Here is a 21,207-nt window from a genome sequence, read left to right as displayed (position 1 = left end):
TAGTGTCTTAATGCTGCTTTTGCTTTTAAAGTTGTGTTTTACTCCTTAAATTGATTTTGCACATAGATTTTATTTAATTGAAACATTTAAAATTGTGGATGTCTTATCTGAAACTTTGGCTTGTATTAACTTGACTAATATTACAATATGTCTTCAATCTTGTGTTACTTTTATGGTCTCCGACCAAAATTAAGTATTTAAATCTAAATCAAATTCAGAAATATGATGCCTGAAGCAAGAGATGGCGCTGTATTGTCTCCATTACACGCAGACGTCAGTATGTATATGGCAACGTGTTGATGTGTAATTTTCTGCTCTGGTCCCAGCAGAATGAAGAAGTCCTGAAGATTGATGGAGGGCCATGCTATTCAAACAGCAGGCGTTGCTGAGACAGAAGCTCTTTGTGCTAGGCAGCCTGGCTGTTGGAAGTCTCCTTTATCTAGTTGCCAGAGTTGGGAGCTTGGATAGGTAAGTCCAGTATACATTACACGTTTACAAAACCTTGTGTGTGCATGTCTGTGTGAATATCCTTATGGATACATGATCATGTACTCCAATTTGCTTGATCACCTGGAAATACCTTTTGAGCCATCTGCTCATACCTGAGAAAACAGCTCAGCGGTGTAAGCTCTTATTCGTGGTATCCACGCACAATGCCTGTATTCCATAGGCTTCAAGACTGCCTGGGGGACTCAGTCACTCAGAATTGTGGATACCATTCAATTGGCAACTAGAAGCTCTTTGTTAAAAAAAATACAGCTGCTTCAGGTCTTCATTCAGCAACCTGTCTGCATTCCTTGGGTCCCACCAATGGTGCCAGACAGCCATATCACCAAAATGATCTGTGACTGTTTTGCAATAATGTACACTAAGAGCAGTCTATAAATTTGAGATGTAATCAAAAAAGGCAGGGCATAGCACACTAAAACATGCTATAACTCTGAGCTGTAATCAAGAGACGTAAGTCGTAGAAGACTTAAAGTTTGCTGTAAGGCTGAGCTGTAATCAATATGCATAGGTCGAAGCAGCCGCGGTCGGTAGTAGGAGTAGCTGCAGGGCGGTGACGTGGGGAGGGGCAGGGTGGGGGATAGTAAACTATGGATTACGGAGGTTTACAGGTAAGTTAACATATACATTAATAAAAACGAATTTCGTTGCGTGCACTGCATCGCATTTGGGGAAGCAGTGCACGCAACAAAATTCGTTTTATTAATTTATATGTTAATTTACCTGTAAACCTCCGTAATCCATAGTTTACTACCCCCCACCCTGCCCCGCCCCCTCCCCACATCACCGCCCTGCAGCTACTCCTACTACCGACCGCGGCTGGGTCGAAGAGCACCAAAACCATGCTATAATGCTGAGATGCAATCAAAAGACATAGGTCATAGAACACCAAAAGCATGCCATAACGCTGAGATGTAATCAAGGGACATAAGTAGCCATAGAACACTAAAAGCATCATGCAACAATGCGACATAATCAAGAGACATAGGCCATATACCCATAATCAAATTCCAGGCCTGAAGCATTCATTTTCAATACCCTAGATTTGACTCTTTGGAAACTACTTTAGGAGAGGACCAGACTTGTTTTCATCAGTGTGCAATTACCAATACGCCCTTACCATATAAAACACTAAGTCAACAGACCACAAACTACATTTTGGAACATATAAAACAAAAATTTAACATCTCAAATTGTATCGTTAGGCAAGACCTGGACATGACATAGACAACACATTCTACATAACAAATGAATATGCTCGAGTTCAGTGCTTTTAAAAAGAGTGAACGCATTCAATAACGGAAAAAAGAAATAAGCAAATAAATAAGTGAAACAAAGCAATAAAGCCCAAACCGGTTGAAACATATATAACTGAATTTTACACAACCTTGTTACTCTTTTTTTTGAAGCACTGAACTAGAGCTTATTCATTTGTCATGTAGAATCTGTTGTCTATGTCATGTCCAGGTCTTGTCCAATGATACAATTTGTGATGTTACATTTTTGTATTATATGTGCCAAAATTCAGTTTGTGGTCTGTTGACATAGTGTTTTATATGTTGTTCTTGTGAAAACCGATGTAAATAAAAATGTGTGTTTTTTGGTCATATCAAGTGTCATGTGTGATCTAATGAACTCATGATAAACTAAAATCAGTACTGGCATGTGTGTTGTTGTGTGCGAGATTAAGTAAGGCAGTCGGTTTTCCACCAGGATGGCGGAGGACATGGCGTCTGTCATACTGGTGGCCTGGCAGACCACAACCACATTCTAAATAACCCATAAAGCCCAGCAGCAAAAAGCTGGAACCCCCTACCCTTGTCCCTCCATGAAGAACCATCAGAGAGTCTTTTCCGAAAAAAATTAAAAACGTGGCTCTTTCCACTATAGAGAGTGCTGTTCCTGGTCTTTAGATGAACTGATTCCCGGAGTTGCAGTGAATATAAAAAGTGCGGGGACACACCACTGGGTGTAACCAGGCACTCTATACATTTAGTAAGAAATAAATAAATACCTCCTATTCTCAATTTTTTACTTGCAAATGAGGCATAACATGCAAAAATCGTTTTTTAAAACACTGAAGTAGGCATATTTTGCCTTCTTTTTAACTTATTGACAGTTGAATTCAAGTACAGTCTGCCAAATTGGCACCTTGATACATTTCACATTAACCTCGAGCCTCTCTGTCCGACCTCCGACCTTCCCGTATCTCTTCATTCATTGTTCGCATCAATCATATCGTCTCTTGGATCTGCCACTTCGTTCCCACCTCAGCCGAAATTCTCACATATCTGGCCTCTATTGGTTTTTCATCCATTCCAGATCTTTTTCCCATTTCTGGGGACAACCTCTACCCTCATCAACCACCCATTCTGCCATCATGCACCAACCCATGTCTCGTTGCCATTCCCCTAGATCTGGGGCCTATCTGACTCCCCAAGCCTTTGCAATATTCCTTTAGCACTGGAGGTTTTTTTTTTTAGCTTTTACCTGCCGTAATATATAAAGGGAAAACTGCGAGGGTGTGATAATTATTTTACAACACATAATTCCAATCCATGTGCAAACAAATGATAGCACGGGGATCGGAATTCAGACCTGCATTGGGTATGAAGGTCTAAGGCCCTGATTTTCAGTTAGTTAGAGGCTAGGCGCTATTTATCACATTAATAAAATCAATCTTACCGGTGTTCAGAATTTATTGGGTGCATAAATAGCACCTATTGTTGGTTTTGGGGGAATAACATGGATTTTGGTGTTTCATTTAATGAAGGATCAGGTAATTAATGAATCACCTAATTATCAGGGTTGGTAAATAAACAGGCAACTTGTTCCACACCCTGCGCATCCAGTTTGCTCAGGGGTCAGAAAACTCTGACCAACTTAGAATCAGGGCTTAAGTCTTTTAAATCTTCTGTTTGCTGTTCTTTTTACTAGCCTGCTCGCTACTCATTGATCTAGCACAAACAACTATTGAATGTGATAGCACTTTACAAAGTGATAAATAAAATCTAATTAAATAGTTTAAAAAATTAAGCCTATTTCCTCACCTGCTTCAGAACTTTTCTCAAATCTATTTTTACTATTAGCCTCTTCTCTTTGGTTTGCATTTAAAACTTGTCTCGGTCAATTATTTTCTCTGTTCTTGTATGTTAATATTCCATATGCATTTCTCTGCATACTTTCAGTGATAAAGGGATAACCCAGTATAGCATAAAATCATGACATTCCAGTAACTCTTTGTTCATGCGCATTCGTACACTGGTCTCTGATCTCAGCAAAACAGGATCTGACGTATTTATGCTTCCTGTTCCCTCAATTTACGAGTGGGCAATGAATGTGCTACAGCGGCAGTTAATGTTATGTATGAGCCTGCGGAGGAGCCCATCAAGTGCTGATTTCCGATTTCGCTTGAAAAATAGCTGCGAGGCCTAGGAATCTTTAACCATTTTAATTAACTGAGACTTTCTCCGTTTGAAGGTAAGAAACCGAGGCTTGCTAGCGCCCTCGGAGCCGGGATCGACTTTCAAGGGGAATTACAGAAGAGCGTTCGAGCGGTAGTTCACGAGTACACCGGGATAACCATCAGTAGTCTCCTGAAATAGAGCTGCTGTCAGCCAGCCTCTCTCTGGGGAAGTAGGTGAGCTCGCGGTGATTTAAATAAACTTTACAAAAAACTATACTCAGTCAGTCATAAGCTTTTATTCGATATGCAAGATATCTTGTAAGCACATAAAAAATACAATAGACACATAAAAATCACAGTTACAAGAAGCCAGTATGAAATCCATAAGAATATAAAAAAGGGCATAAATTTCCCATAATAAATTATCTAAAAAAAGAATTAAACAGCTACTGACAATCTCTTGCAGCGAATAAGCCAGGACCACTTTAAAAATTTCGCAATTCCACACACAAAAAGGGGGGAAGTGTCCGTAGTTAAAATACGCAGGGCTTCAAGGTGACTACGTGTGCCCATATTGCGACAGAGGGGTTTCAACCAGACACCCCTGGGCCTTGCATAGTCCGGGGAAACAAATAAGACGTGTACAATAGTCTCAGCCTTGCTAGGGCAACACGCACAGTTGGAAGAAATGCGGGGCACAGGTGACCAACTCGATACCAATGCACCTAGGGGGAGGCATCCAACTCTAAATTTGAAATAAAGGGCTCGGTCATAAGGGAGAGTTATCAAGTCCAGGTAGGGTTCAAAAGCCACAGTGTCTTTAATTTGCAAAAAGGCGACAGTCGACTTGCAGTGATTAGAGGTTGTATTTAACCGCTCCGCACACCAGTTCCAATAATGCGCCTTGACAACTTCTTTTGTAGGGGCTGAACGTGATGACCAGCAGCCTCCTAGACCGACATTCTCCAAAAGCTTTTTGGTATCTCTAAGCCACTTTATTTTAGCCCAGCCCCCCAAACTCATAATTTCTCCCAAGGCATCAGCATAAGATTTCAATTCTTCACCCCTCCAGATTCTTGTCCATAACAAAAGCGGGCGAAGCTGGGCCTGGTCTTTAAAAACTATACTGCCCGAGACAAGGGTTTTCCATTGAGATCTTTTAGATTATTTTTTTGGGCAATGAATGACAGCTCTTTATTTTTTTCAACTGTACCCAAGAATCCGAATCTGAATTAGGGATATGAGACATTTGTTCCACCACATTTGGATTACCAGATGATTCTGAGGACATTTTTGCAAAACGTTTAGATGTTGGTTAAGGTGGGATTGTGGTTGCAGGTGTTGGACAGACCACTCATTTTTGGCGACTGGGGTTCTATTTTGTATCAGCAAACCTTGACATTGAGGAAGAGAGGGTAAGGCAGATAAAGGAGAAAGGATGAAGAGAATGGAAAGCGCCCCCGGCATATAGCAGAGGGGTGCCATTAGACGCTCCACGGGCAGGAGCCAAGGTGGATTGTTCTTCATCGGGGTTGCCACAAAGGAGGGTCGCCTCTGACGTCATTGCTTTGCACCGCCCGGGGTTGCAGCATATAAGGCATCGCAATGCGAAGGATCAGCCTCTTTTCCCTTCACTGCGCGCCAGGATCCATCCTACCGCATTCGCACAACCACCCACCCACCCCTCAAGGAAGGCGGAATTTGGTGGAATTTCTTGCAGCAGAAATGGGCGCTACCCCAAATGTGGCCCGATTTACTGGACTTTCCCCTTGGAGGGGTGTTGATTTGTGTGGGCACTGGGCAGGCAGGAGGGTGGACTGACCTGCTGGTGGTCCTGGACCTTTCTGCCCTACCCCAGAATGCCTGGATTTGAACATTTTTGGGGGATTTGCCTGGAGTCAGGTACCCCGGAGGGCTGAAGCGATATGCGGTGCCCTGGTGGATGTGTTGGTAAAAGGAACTGCGGGCATTGCCTATCTCTCAGAGTAATGGGGAGAAGTAGCTAATAAGGTATGCCCTTGGCTGAGGGCATGGTCAATGGATAAGGTAAAAGGGGCCTGCTGGCACTTTGAATTCTGAAATGTTCCGCTGTAATGGGAGGTGGACATAACTGTTGTATTGCTTGCACAATCTCTGGGCTATTTTTCTGCCTAATGTCCTGCATTCTCATAACAATTATGTATGATTTGGCTGATCTTACGTCTTGTATTCTCATAAGAATTTCTGCTTAACTATGCTTATCATTTATGAATTCCCAATGAGTCTGTGTGAATAAAAGGCTACGCCCTTGGTCAAACCACACTAATTGCAGTTGTCTTTTCTCCTTGGGAGTTGTTTCAGTGGGGGACTGCGAGTTGTACACTGTGAGCGCACTAAGACAAGGAAACATTTACAGAGGGAAAAAGTAGGGATAAAAAAGAATCTTCAAGGGTGAGATGAGGAGAGAGGAAGTGTGGGGTGGTGGAAGAGGTTTGAGGTGGCATCAACGGCCTAGGAAGCCTTGGTAATGGTATTCAGCATGCTGCCATTCAGCAACGCCGGGGATGAGAGCCTAAGAAATATTATGGGTCCTTTTTTTTTTTTTCTACAAATTAAGCACCATGTAATACATGGCTCATACATAACAAAGGAAGGACCAATCAATATCCTCTAATTTTGTCGCTCATGTAGCTGTTTTAGCAGTTTAAGTATTATTATTTCATGCTGCTTCCACAGCAGAAATGGGTAAATATTATATATGTTTCACTATTTACTCCACCTCTCTTGTGCCCCAAAAGAGAGTACCAAAATTATAGTGATCTCCATCCCTCAAAAGATTAATATAGTAGACTTTTATAATAGGTATTTAATGTAGTAGAAACCTAACTCGAGGGAGGAGCGACATACATGGCAGAGAACATTTGTATTCCAGCAGAAGCATCTCAAACGTGGTGTTACACATAGAACAACACTGTGTCTGTTTGTGGGGTCCAGTCGAAATCATTTTACAGAAGCCAAGATGTGCTAGGCAGCATAAGGGGCTGAGTCAGCCCTATCCGTGGTGGCACCCATTTAAAAAAAATATATATATTTTTATTGATTTTCAAATAACAGTTGGCAATTAAGACAGCACTGCAAATTAGCATTGTATGATCCAGCCGTCCCTACTGCCCCTTACCCCAGCTCCGGCTTCACAGCTAGGTAAAGGTTACATTAATGACTATCACATAATTACAGCCGTCCCCAGCTCAGTAATGCAGTGATTTTCGACCAAACTATGGATTCAGTTTCAATTAGCAGTCATGTCCCAACACTGAAACAACAAGTGAATGATATCATAGAAATTCTCAAGCCACTTATCCCCATACCCTCCCACCCCTCCTCTACCACCGGTGTGCCTTAACTACTTGCAGTGTAGATAGACAGGAGCATCTGATTCTCCCGAGACAGGTAATTCAACAGCAGTAGTGCAGTACAGGCCAACATACTTTTATTGGAGCCCAATAATCGTTCCACAGAGTGAACCCAATGTTATTCTGCCAGTCCTGTGGAGCTAGGCGAACCCACTGGACCTTCCAGGCCCGAACCCTCCTCCGAGGCCATCTCAGGCGCCTGTAGTGCTGCAACTAAGGCCTCCCACGCCCTCGCTGTTTCCAGCTCCTATTTGTTATTAGTTCGCATGGCCTGTTGTAGCCTGAGTGTACCTTCGCTCAATGCCCATTTGAGTAATTCCGCCCTCCATCTCCCCATGCTGGACCCTCTTGCTGATTTCCAGTGCGCAGTGATCTCTCTCTTAGCTAATAATAGGCCCAAGTCTATAAACTTGCTCGTCACCTTCGTTTTAGAGGTATGCGGGAACCAGTGCAGTAAACAAGTGCCCTGTTCAGGTTCCTTGTTACGATCAGTTATTCCACATAGCAAATCAATCCTTCCCAACACGTTCCCAAACATGAACACTCCCACATCATATGCTGGAAGTTTGCCCCCTCTAAACTACATCTCGGGCACTGGGCAGTGTCCGTTTTAAAATATTGGTTAATCTTAGCAGGTGTTAAGTACGCTCTATGCAGGATATAAAATTGCACCAATTGAAATCTGGCGTTCCTCGTACTTTTCCAAGCCCTCCTAACCAGCTGGGCCCATGTCTTCTCCAGGATCTCCCTGCCTAGGTCCGCCTCCCATTTCCCCTGCAGCTCGCGCATTGGTCTAGCCCCTCGGTCAACATGCGCCTATAAAGGCACGTAATGGCCTTGAAGGTTCCTACAGCCATTACCACATACTGGCATGCCATTGGTGTCTGTGGTTCCGACAATCCCGCCTTCCAGTAACGTTGCATTGCCGAGACTAGTGCTGAATGCAGCAAGTAATCCCCCCACAGGAGACCATATCTATCCTGCCGAGCCTGAAATGGCAATAGGACTCCATCTTCATAGAGATCTCCCAGCACCTGGACTCCCAACACCTCCCATTCAGCCAATGTTGTCCAGTCCCCACCATGTGGGAGGGCGGTACACATACCCAGCGGAATCTCCGGGGCATACGGGCGAGCGAACCCAGCTCTGCGCTGGCTCCGGTTCCAGCACAATCTCAGTGTCTGCTCTTCACTAGTAAGCAGCTCAAGGCGCAGCCTCTGCTGAAGTACTATAAAGGACAAGATATACCGTGGGACCCACCGTCCCTCAGGTCCATCCGGGCCCCGGAACTCCCGAGCCACCGTTTGAGTGAGCCACTGCAGCTGTGCCGCTAAATAGTACCACTCAAAGTCCGGCACTGCCATACCCCCGTCGGCTCTCGGACGCATCATTGTAGTCATCGCAACCCACCGTCTGCTAGACCCCCATAGAAACCCCCCAGCCATGGATCGGAGCTGCTTGAATATGGAGCCCGGCACCCAGACTGGCAGCGTCCGTAAATACAATAATCGGGGGAGCACCACCATCTTCAGGAGTGCCGCCCGGCCCGCCACCGAGAGCGGCAATGTACTCCAAAACGCAAGGCTGCTCCTAAGTCCTCGTATGGCCCGACCCACATTACCCTCCAGCAAATCCTCATGGTTATGATATAAGTTAGTGCCAAGGTAAGGCAAACATCGGGGCTCCCTGCGAATACCCGCCGCCTGGGAAGGGCTCACCCCTGACGGAACCACCGTAAACAAGCAAGTCTTCGCCCAGTTCACACCCAGGCCCGAGAGCCTGCCAAACGCATGGAGCAACCGCCTCGCACCCTCCAAGGCTGTATCCGTGTTTGCCAGAAAGATTAACAAATCGTCAGCATATAAGGAGATAAACTGTGTATCCCCACGGAGATCTAACCCGAGGTAATGCCTCCCCAGTCTCGCACGGGCAGCCAAAGGCTCAATGGCTAAGGCAAACAACAACGGAGAGAGCGGGCATCCCTGTCGTGTTCCCCTCCCTATCAGGCAAGATGGGGAGATCGTCACACCTGTCAGTACTCGAGCCGTCGCCGATCTATAAAGGATCTCCGTCCACCCCACAAAGGATTTTCCAAGACCGAGCGCGCGAAGGACCCGGAACACGTATTGCCACTCCAGGCTGTCAAATGCCTTTTCAATGTCTACAGAGAGAACCGCTGCAGTGGGGGTCTTGCTATGATCTTCCCCCAGAATGCGGAGGATGCGTCTCACATTAGTCACCCACCGTAGTGCGTTTCGGGATAAAGCCCGCCTGATCGCGATGGACCAACTGCGCCATATAGGGAAGGAGCCGAGTCGCGAGAATCCTACTTAATATCTTATAATCAGATGTTAACATTGATAATGGGCGGTAGGCCGACCTAGTCAAGGGGTCTTTTCCCGGTTTCAACAGCGGGATAATGATAGCCTCTTGAGTGGAGACAGATCCGCGTTGACACCCATGTCCATCAGGATATAAACAGACCTTTGTAACAGACTGTAAAGCTGCTGAACAACCTTAGTGGTGAAATTGGCAAGGACATTCAAAGTGCTCACATGGAGTTAAATATTTTTGTTCACATTTTTTTATTTAGGAGTTTTATAAAACGTAGACTTGCAGATATGTCAGAGTGCTACTGATGATCAAAGTCTTGAAATCTTGACTAGATGGTAGGAGTTAGAGTTAAAGAGGGGGGGGGGGCTGGTCCCATATTCTTAAGTTGCAGGGCCCCCAATTGTGAGAAGGTCAGGTTATGATGAGCTGGAAAAGCTTGATTTTTATGTCTTTCCTGAACAGCAGATAGTTTGTTTCTGCTCTTGGGATTAGATTCAGTGTGTTCGTTGACATTATGGCCTACAAGTGTCCTTTGTGACATCAGGCTCAGAGTCAAACATTCAGTGAAGACATCTGTGAATTAGTGTGACTAGGGACTGGGTATCTTCTAATGAGGTCAAATGAAGCATTGACTACAGCAGAGTGGTCACAACCTATTCCCTGCTTGTGCCATATTGATAAAGTGATACAACGTGGACCTCTTTGTTTTGCCGAAAGTTGATTGCCATTCCCCTTTTAATGGTGGCCTCTTTTTAAGAGAGTAGAAGTTCAACTGTGGCTGATTGATCCTTCTTCACTTGTTAAACCCATTATTCTTAGACATGTGATCATAGCCGGTTCCAGGATTAGTGAATGTTCCTGATAACCGACCACTTGCACCAGCAGTGTCAAATATCCTGCTGGAGTGATATGTTCATCAACCAGTTGTCCCATATCCACTTATAGATGTGTTTCACTCTTTCTTCATCAGCATCCCTGGAAAGTGTTTCTTTGTTGTCAACTCTGCTTGAACCACTGAATACGAAGCCTCCAGATCCTTCCCTAGATCTCTGGTTAAGAGATGTTGTCTGGGTTGTGAGAAGCACGCTGCACTTAGCCCAAGGTCGCCTACTCGAAGTGCTGCTTAAAGTAGTGGATGAATGGGACACGTTTGCAATGTGCTTAGTCATCTACCAGAAACAGCCAAATCCATACCAGAGTATTAGAAAGCATATGGTCAGCACTGTATAATTTTCATTAATTAAATCCCTAAAGAACTTGAGAGTCAAAGTGAAGTTCTTGTCAGCCTAAAACAATTAAAGAAACTGATGACCAACAAGTAGTTATGCCCTAACAACACCCAAACAGAGGTTCTCCACCTCAGCCCCGAAAAAACCCATATCCTATCTACTATCTTGCCCCACACATCAGCCCTTCCCACCCTTTAAAATCCCTACAAAATCTATACGTTTTATTTAACCATAAATGTTCCTTTTCTACTTAGGTCCTCTCTATTTTCAAAAGAGTATTCTTCCAGCTGTGTCGTCTGTGAATCCCATGCCCCAATTGACTATTGCAATGGAGTCTTCATGGATCTGCTGCGAAAACTTAGGCCGCACTACTAAGTATGGAAAACAATGCTACCCCTCTGAGCCTCAGTTTGAAGAACACAGATAATTACACCCCAGGTCTAAAATCACATCACTGACTCCCTGTTGGACAAAGGATTTAATGGAAAAACCCATTGCCTGTTCTTTAAAGACCTGTGCATCTCAGCACTAGGCAACCTTCCCTAGTACGAAAGTGGATTATTATTGGAGTGGGCAGTCGCCTACCACCAGGAATAATAACACTAGCTTGTCAGGGTGCCTCTCAAAGTTAATAAATTAACCTCAGCTCAGTCCCCAAACAGCTATGGCACAGAGCAGACATGCAATGTGTAAACTATTTATGCAGTACACAAACAGTAATAAAGTCAAAGCATCAAACAATAAAAATCCCGTATACAATTAGAAAAATAGAGTACATTGTAATAAAAAAGAATGACACCAAAGGGCACAAATTTAACAAGGGGAGCCAGAGAAATGAATTTTTAGAGATTTAAATAAAAAATGCACTAAAAAACATGATGCACAAAGATAGACTAAGAAAGGCTGACTGCGTTGGAGCAGGGCTTGGATACAACATTCAAGTTCATTTCATGCACAGATTTTACCTTCTGACCTAGGGCCTGATTTATATTTCAGAAGACAACCCGTTTCTCCTCCGGGGCAATGGAGTAAATTACTGCCTGCCGAATTTAGCTGGTGGTCATAAAGCATTGGCAGGGACAGCAATCATGGCAGCTCATATTAATGCTTTTCACAATGTTGTTCCCATTTATTTTAAAAAAGCAGGATTATTTTTAAAACAAAAAAGATAATGCCACCCTCACCATAGTAGTTACATCCAATGGTGAGGGGGCATTTTTTAGTTTTTTACTGTCCCTGTCAATTAGTTATGCCCTAACAACACCCAAACAGAGGTTCTCCACCTCAGCACCTTAACCAATAGCCAGTGGGTATGGGTGACTCCAGGACACTCCCTAACCAACGGGGAAAAGATTCCCAGAGGCAACCCTCCCCACTTTTGCACCATATCCCATTTGCCTTATTGCAAACTATGCCGCATTCCACCATTCCAAGGGAAATCTCTACCCTTGGAGGGGACGGTCAGTAAAAATGTCTATATGTCCGTCTAATGTAATTGGGTGGATGGATGATATATAGCCAATTCTCTGACTGCCCTTATTCTGTCGGACCATCAGAGCCGTTTGGCCATGATGGACATAGAGGAATCACCGCCGTGGATAAACCTAAGGTCCGCCCACATCTAAATCGAGCCGGCTGACCACTGTATTGACGTGGAGGGAACTCCGTCGCTGTTGCGATGGAATTTCCTCTCCGCTAACAGATAAACCTTACCCTTATTCTTTGATATGGATTTCAACATCCTCCATGGGGGAAAGCCTGAAGATGTATCCAATGAAGTTGCATCAAAATCGGAGACCTTTGCCATGAGGTCCCGCTCCTGGCTCCAGAGGGCTAGGAAGTCCCAAAAGAATTTCTAAGTCCCCATTTTTCAGGCTTTCTGGAGCAGCAACTCTGAGCCTTCCAGGAGAGCATTTATGGGCCAGGACCCACTTTAGCAGAGGCCAGTAACAAGGTCCAATCCAGGTCCAGTTAGTACTGCTCATCTGGGCACTTCAGGTCAGCCAACTCACTCTTGAAGTCCACTTCTTTGTCTTGGATACAACTGGAGCAGTTATAGTCCTTCTGGGTTACTCTCAGGTCACATGCAGTGGGCCCATTCCTCATCTGATCTTCTGCTGGTCCAGAAAGGGTTCTGAGGTTTTCCTGAAGCTAGTGGGTAGGGGCGACTCCGGGACACTCCCTAACCAAATGGGGAAAATATTCCCAGAGGCAACCCTCACCATTTTTGCAGCACATCTGATTTGTGTACTGCTTACTATCCCACAATGCACCATTCTACTGGAAATCCAAGATGCCTTCTACCTTAGAGGGGGCATGTGTGTCATTCAGTAGTGTGTTTAGGGAAATTAATTGTCCCCTCCCTTGTGTCTACTCAAAACTAGTTCTGGTCGGTGCTTTCCTCCCACTGGGTTCATAGCCAGCCCAACCAGTGTGGGCCTTGGGGACAAAGGTTTTCCCTTCTTCAGGTCTCCCCTCACAGTAAACTGTGAATGGACGGGTTTCACCTCGGCCCTTTTCAAGTTAATGAAATACCTAGGCCTACCCGAACTGTCCTACCTGAACTGATAGGGGTTAGATGTCCCACATCCAATCCATCCTGTCACCAGGCCTAAGCCATTGTTCTGTGACAGTTTTCACACCCCATCAAGGTCAAGTACTGGCTGGGCAGCTGCTGGAAGGGCAATGCAAATTAGCCTGCAAGCACTTCAGATTACCAGGAAATAGGTAACCTTCCAAAACGTACTTTTTCTTAAATATTTATTAACCATCTAACTTCACCAATCAGTTGAAATTTTAATAAATAAGCCAAATTGAGTGAATGAATATTTTAGCCATTTCCTGTCAAAAGGTACTAATGAAAGTTTAGAATCTGTAGATTTACACTTTCTAAGATCCAGCTACAACCCTGCCAGTGGAAATTGCTTTTGAGGTCTAGTTACTGGAGGAACATGCCAAATTTAATTTGAGACATGTTCTACTTTGAAATATTAGGCACCCTACCTTATGGGAGGCTAGTTGTTTCCGGCCTGTCAAAATGGGTTATTTTGATTTTAATAGCAAGGTTTTAGGCTGCAGCAGTCATGCTATACATGATAGGTCTGAAGCCATATATTACAGGCCAACCCTGTGATTGGCACAATAGGTGCTTTATTCCACTTGTGGATTTAAACTTCCAGGCCCAGGGTGCCTTTTGTACAACATATAGTCAGGGCCACTGGAATAATGTGATTATACAGCTACTGCATTTTCCACATACTTATGGATTTGCCTCATTTGCCACATAATCCATCATCTGCTGCTTAGTCTGCAGATTTTAACACATTTGTTTTAGTTTAATTGAATCAAAAGTGACTAAAACACATTGTTGGTCAGTGGAAGAACCTTTGTAATGATTGGCCCCTATCTGTTGCCTGTTGCTGTATTTGGTTCTAATGAAGTAAAACCTTTCCCCGGACAGTGTTAACCTGTGGAAAAAGTAAGGAAGTAATGCAATCACAAAACGTGCTGCATTACACCACATAATTAGCCTTTTCTGGACGTACAATTTACTGAACCTTGACACATAACTCAGTCCTGAACTGGCACCGTGAATGAACACCGGACAGCCACGCAGCCCACAAGAATGCCACCCGCAGACACCATCACCTCATCAGATCCGCCAAAAGGGCCTCCTTCAAAGACCGCCTAGACAACAACGCACACAACAGCAAAGAGCTCTTCAACATCGTGAAGGAACTCTCCAACCCCAGCTCCAACACCAACGACATCCCACCTTCGCAAGACCTGTGCGACTCGCTTGCCACCTTCTTTCATCGCATAATCGCAGACATCCACGACAGCTTCAATGCCACGACCGCCCTGACAACCACTGAGACCTCTGCCCCCACGACCACCATCCGCACCGACCGCCTGCTCTCCTGGACCAACATAAATGAATACGACACCATCAAAATCATGAACACCATCCACTCCGGATCTCCGTCAGACCCATGCCCACACAACATCTTCAACAAAGCCAGCCCCGCCATCGCACCCTATCTCCGGAAAGCCACCAACATCTCCTTTGAGACAGCAACCTTCCCGGAGAGCTGGAAGCATGCCGAGATCAACGCCTTACTCAAGAATCCCAAGGCGGACCCCAAGGACCTTAAGAACTTCCGGCCCATCTCCCTGCTCTCGTTCCCGGCGAAGGTCATCGAGAAGACCGTCAACAAACAACTGACCCGCTACCTCGAGGAGAACAGCATCCTGAACCCGTCCCAGTCCTGGTTCCGCAGCAACCACAGCACCGAAACTGCCCTCATCGCCGCCACCAATGACATCAGGGCCCTGCTAGACAACAGAGAAACCACAGCCCTCATCCTCCTGGACCTGTCAACCGCCTTCGACACGGTCTGCTACCGCACACTACGCACACACCTCCATGACGCCGGGATCCAAGAGAAGGCCCTGGACTGGACCACCGCCTTCCTCTCCGGCAGAACACAGAGCATCCGCCTCCCCCCCTTCCACTCCGTAGCCACCAAGATCATCTGCAGTGTACCCCAGGGCTCATCCCTCAGCCCAACGCTGTTTAACAGCTACATGGCACCGATCGCCCACGTCGCCCAACTGCACAACCTCAACATCATCTCTTACGCCGCTGACACCCAGCTGATCCTCTCCCTCACCAAGGACCCCCACACCGCCAAAACCAACATCCACGAAGGAATGAAAGCCGTTGCGGAGTGGATGAAGAACAGCCGACTGAAGCTGAGCTCGGAGAAGACAGAGGTCCTTATCCTTTGATCCACCCCCTCGGCCTGGGACGACTCCTGGTGGCCGACCGCACTGTGAACAGCTCCAACATCTACCGACCACGCACGCAACCTAGGGGTCATCCTCGACTCCACCCTCTCCATGACAAAGCAGGTCAGCGCCGTCTCTTCCTCCTGCTTCAACACCCCCGCATGCTCCGCAAGATCTACAAGTGGATCCCCACCTAAACGAGAAGAACGGTTACCCAGGTCCTCGTCAGCAGCAGGTTGGACTACGGAAACGCCCTCTACGCAGGAGCCTCGGCCAAACTCCTGAAACAACGTCAACGCATTCAGAACGCCTCGGCTCGCCTGATCCTCGACATCCCTCGCCGCAGCCAAATCACACCCCACCTGAGAGACCTGCACTGGCTCCCCGTCAACAAGAGGATAACCTTCAAGCTCCTCACCCACGCACACAAGGCACTCCACAACACCGGACCAGCGTACCTCAACAGGCGACTCAGCTTCTACAACCCCACCAGCCAGCTTCGCTCCGCCGACCTCACCCTCGCCACAGTCCCCCACATCCAAAGAGCGACCTCCGGCGGCAGATCGTTCTCCCACCACGCTGCCAAGATCTGGAACACCCTCCCCATCCACCTACGGCAGACCCAAGACCTGCTGACCTTCAGAAGACTCCTCAAGACCTGGCTATTTGAGCAGTAGCAGCATTCCCCCCACCCCAACGCCTTGAGACCCTCATGGGTAAGTAGTGCACTTTACAAATGCTATGATTGATTGATTGATCCTCACCTGATGCATAATTCTAGTGGCTTGCTTATAGGCAAGTTAAATATGTCAATCAGGAATAAGGAAATTTAGCCATGTTTAAAGAGGTAGCACCAGCACGTTATTCCTGAAACAGTGCAGAAAGTTCTAATGCCAGCAAAAATAAAAGAATCTGAAGTGACAATACAGAAAATGGGGATTTGCTACACCTACCAAGACTAGTAATCCATACCATCCGACTAGAAGTAGAAGGGGGGTCTCTCAACACCGTTTTTTCAATCTCTAAGGCAAACAGGAAATAGTTTTCGGGCAGTTTCTTGCGCCAACATGGCGCCTCCCCTCAATAACACTCTCCTCTGGATCTCTGCCATGAAACCAACATTTTATCATTCCATAGACACCTGAAGGCCATTGTCTTCTGTCGAGCATCTTCATCTTAGTCGAGCATCTTCATCCTAATAAAGGTTTCCAATCTGCTACTCCCTTCTCCTACACTCTATTGACAGCACTTTATGAGCTTCTCTGGTCGCATGAACTCTTGAAAACCCACAGTTAGTAAATCAATAAATAACTGAATAAACAAATTAATAAAAACTCCTTGTCTTGTAGAAAATGCTGGATACCCATAACCCTTCTTGGCACTAACAAATCATCCCAGTAGGTGAGTGAACTGAGAGTGGTAACTCTGTGATGATGATGCAAGAACTAGATTTGCCTTCAAAGGTAATATGTTGAGAGAGTTTTCCTAAATTTGACTCTGGTTGGAAATGAACTTTAAGTGGAGAGGTTCTGAGTTCCACAGTGTTAGATCCAGCAAAGAAGGATCCACCTGTCTATAGTTTTTTAGTTTTAGGAGTACGAAGCATGAAAGATGAGGTGGAGCGAAGCTACATGATTAATTTGTGTTAGAATGAATTAGGTTCTAAAAATATTGGAGCTGTGCCAAGAAAGGCCAGATGAAAAGAATATGATATTTTTTACTCTCTGTGCTGGTCCACAAGCAATCAGCGAAGTGCTTTCAGAAATGGTGTCTGGCATACACGTCTACAGCTTTATGAGAAATCAGTTCTTGTACAAACACTCTTATGCTGAGTTTTAAATGATAGGCCAGGTATTTGATGAGGTTCCAAAGTGGAAATAAGTCATGAAAACTAGATATCCTGACATATGCTACTAGGGGTCTCACCAACAGCTCTCTATCAAAGAATGCTTCCGGGATATCCAGAAGCTGTTTTGTCAGGTCTCCAACAATACATCTGTCTTAGAAGATTAAATAACACCATTTGTTTAGGGCCACCATACACTCACTAATCTTTGATTTGAATTTGATCTAGCTCCACTTGTAAATCCTTAATGATGGACATGATGATTGACTTGGAGTTCCTTTCTGCAAAAAAAAAAGATTTGATAGTAATTCAGCACATCATTTAATTCAGAGTAGGGTTGCAGCTTGGGATCAATGACGTCCTGGATTTATTTAGCCAGAAGAGGGATGCATTATTTTTGTCTAAAAGAGAAGATGTTTTGCAGGGCTCAACTGCAACTCTTTTCCCTAAACTCTAATGAAAAACAATGGACTAAGCATGGTTATTAATCAGAATCATCGTTGCTTTTACCACCCATAATGCCACTGCTCCCCAAAGACAAATATCTGGCAGACATTAAGCAGCTAGGTGAAAATCAGGGTTTGGTGCGGAATCGTGTGAATATTTGTTTGGCGCTCTCTCATAATCCCATTATCAGTAGCACAATGAATGCTGGTCTTTCCAATATAAATCGCTAAAGTAATCCTGGTCGCATGCACATCATAAATTGCCTTAAAATGTCTCACAGTTGCAGGGCTTGGATTGTGGCATGAGTTTGGAACGGCCTGTATATGTGGTGAGGGAATGTCCCCAGAAGCGCTACCAAATAAGGGCAAATTGGAGTCAGTATAGAGGTATTTTCATTGACCCCTCTAGGGAATCTCGACAATGGCTGGATGACGAAATCACGGATTATGGCATGTAGTTCACCCCGGGTGAGCTTGAGGGAGGGGTAGAACTCCTTGTTTAGGAAGGAGGCTAGGGTGCTTTGTTTTGTGAATTCAAGCGTTATAAATTTGTGGCTGGAACGCTATTTGTAATAGCGTTTCTATATTAAAAAAAATTCACCGTCGTCCACCAAACTCAGCGTACTTGGATTATGTCATATGTGAAGAAATACATTTTCATAAAGAGCCAAATAATTTGGGATCGAACACTCCTTTTTTATTTGCAATCCCTTTCAAAGGAATAAGTCTAAACAAGTTTTGTGGCGGAAGAGAAAAAGCAGTGTGCAATGGTAGACTTAGAAAGCATTGAGTGGATAGTGAGTGGACATTCATAATTGAGTTAAAGAGCATCCTTGATCAACAGAAACAAATGCATGTTCTCAATTTAAACAAGAGTGGTCTCCTTTAAAAAAGATTGTTTTCTGACCTTCAGGTCATACTCTAATCTTGGGTCAGATTATTCTGAAAATCTTCAAAACCTATATGAACGCGAAAGAGCGATGACTTCTATGGTCCTGTCTTTAACCTTAGACTGCATTTAGTTTAGAGAAAAGATTTTCCATCAGGGCGTCACACAATTCTCATAAAGGCATGAAAGCCATTTCTTGATCTTGAACACCAAACAAGTACTTCCTTGTAACACACTTGGAAGTGTCTGCCATCTTGCCAATGCAATGCTTTTGAGATGGGATGCAGCAATAATTGTGTGGTGGAGATTTTCAAACTCTTTTAATAAAATCGCAGCTTCTTGGAATTTTTTTCCTCATGTGCTCAGTTTAAATCTGTTCATATTGGGCCAGATGTACGACCCTTTTTTGCGGCAGCAAACTGGAGATCCTCCCATTTGCGACTGCAAAAAAGGGTACTGGCATGTACAAATGCTATTTTGTGAGTCACTGACTCGCAAAATAGCATTTGCGACTCCCTCTATTAGGAAGGGGCGTCCCTTCCTAATAGCAAGTCACCATGCCATGTACAAGTGTTTTGCAACCGCATTTACGGCCGCAAAACACTCACAGTTTACCACCTACTTAAAGTAGGTGGTAAACCACTTGCAAACGGGAATCGAACCCCTTCCCCTTTGTAAGTATGTAAGAAAATATTTTTAAGAGCAGGCAGTGGTCCCAGGGACCACTGCCTGCCCTTAAAAAATGAAACTGAAAAGTTTAATTATTCTTTTTTAAATGCATCCCATTTTCCTAAATGGAAAACGGGATGCATAAAAAAAAAGACTGCTTTATTTAAAAGCAGTCCCAGACATGGTGGTCTGCTGACTCCAGCAGGCCACCATCCCTGGGAGTGCTAGCCATTCCTAATGGGGTCGCAAATTGCGACAGCCTCATTTATATTCATGAGGCATGAAATTTGCGACCCCATTACAAAACGCGATCTAGATTACGGGAATCACGTCTCGACTTAGTGGAGACAAGCAGAAGGTCCTCTGGAAGAATAGTAATCATTCAAAAGACCTACAAATAATGGCGGACAGAGAATCTAAACTACATCAACAAAAAAGGAAGGGCGACCCAATACCCTCAGACTGTCCGCTCAAAATGAAACATGACATTAATAGCACCCTGGATATGATTCTTAAAATATTGGCAGATGTCCACGACTTAGCGAAATCCACAAAACAAACTACAGACGCTATTCAACTTGATATAGCAGCCATCAGGGCGGACTTAAACACAGTTAACAACTTATTATCACTGGCCAAACAGAATTAGTGATGTAGAAGATACCTCCAACAAATCAAGTCAGGAGATGAGGACCCTGACAAAACTAACCTCAACACTACAAAAACAAACAGAGGAGCTTGAAGATCTCAATCGGCGGGGTAATATCCAAATTCTTGGGGTCCCGGAAGGATCTGAGGACTCTGCAGGCTTGTGTTTAGCCTTTCTGGAGGATTGGATTCCTAAACTTTCCAACTTAAAGTTTGACCATCAGTTTGAGCTGGATCGTGCCCACAGAATACCCGATTTTAAGTTGATGCCTAGACAAGCAGCCCGTCCCATCATTTGCAAACCACTGAGATTTCAACACACTAAAGCTATCCTCAACCATGCTCGGAACAATCACCTACTCATCTGGAACGAGCATAAGATTATTTTTACACCGGACTACTCCAAGCCTACTGTTGACACCAGGAAAGGATTTCTTGCCTTACGCGACAAGCTCAGGAGCAAAAAAGGCCCAACCACTCAGGACATGGAAGCTACTCAATCTTCCTCCAACAAAAGGAAATCTTCTCCAGACCTGAGCACGGGATGAAGTAGAAAATAGATCCATCATCGATAAGCTAAGTGTCTTAAACCATTATCTACCTCCGGATAACACACAGCTTGTGATGCAGGCATCACTAATAGTGAAGTTATCACAGATTTCATGTTCTTGTACTGGTATTGCCTATAGACTCTACATAGCAGATATATGTCTATATATACGGTAAATTTGATCGTGCTCTGGGAACTACAACTCTTTTTAGTGCCTTGTCATAATCAAACTCACGTGTTTACTTTGGGAGTTATACAATGTATATTATTTCAATCAGTTTATTCTCCGAGAGACGGAATAACGATCCTGCCGTCGCACCTCCTACATTCGAGGTTTTCAGGGATGGCAGGGGAGGGAGGGGGTGGTAGGGTGGAGAGGGAGGGATCCCAGAATTTACATAATGTCCCCTGTAATGACTGGATACGTACCATGGGGTTCCTCAGTCTTTACTTTCTCTGTTTTCTAACTTCTTTTTCCTTTGTCACCCCTTTTCTTTCTC

At 44.7% G+C, this 21,207-nt stretch overlaps 1 protein-coding gene across 5 annotated transcripts in view; it reads left to right on the top strand.

Annotated features, from left to right (window-relative positions):
* The window catches only part of HS3ST5 (heparan sulfate-glucosamine 3-sulfotransferase 5), a 552,259-nt gene that overhangs the window by 518,036 nt on the left and 13,016 nt on the right, over positions 1–21,207 (top strand). For 4 of the 5 annotated variants that reach the window (XM_085611386.1, XM_085611384.1, XM_085611388.1 and 1 more), the window contains exon 5: positions 330–468. In XM_085611386.1, coding sequence (XP_085467512.1) covers positions 362–468 — 107 coding nt within the window. In that variant the 5' untranslated portion in view covers positions 330–361. Of the gene's footprint in view, positions 1–326; positions 469–21,207 lie in introns of all 5 variants that reach the window. The other variant, XM_085611385.1, reaches the window with a different exon arrangement.

Source organism: Triturus cristatus, chromosome 6 (genome assembly GCF_964204655.1).
Source record: "Triturus cristatus chromosome 6, aTriCri1.1, whole genome shotgun sequence".
In the NCBI taxonomy this organism is placed as follows: Eukaryota; Metazoa; Chordata; class Amphibia; order Caudata; family Salamandridae; genus Triturus; species Triturus cristatus.
The sequence above is the reverse complement of the archived record's forward strand: the minus strand, read 5'-3'. Positions and strand labels throughout refer to the sequence as shown.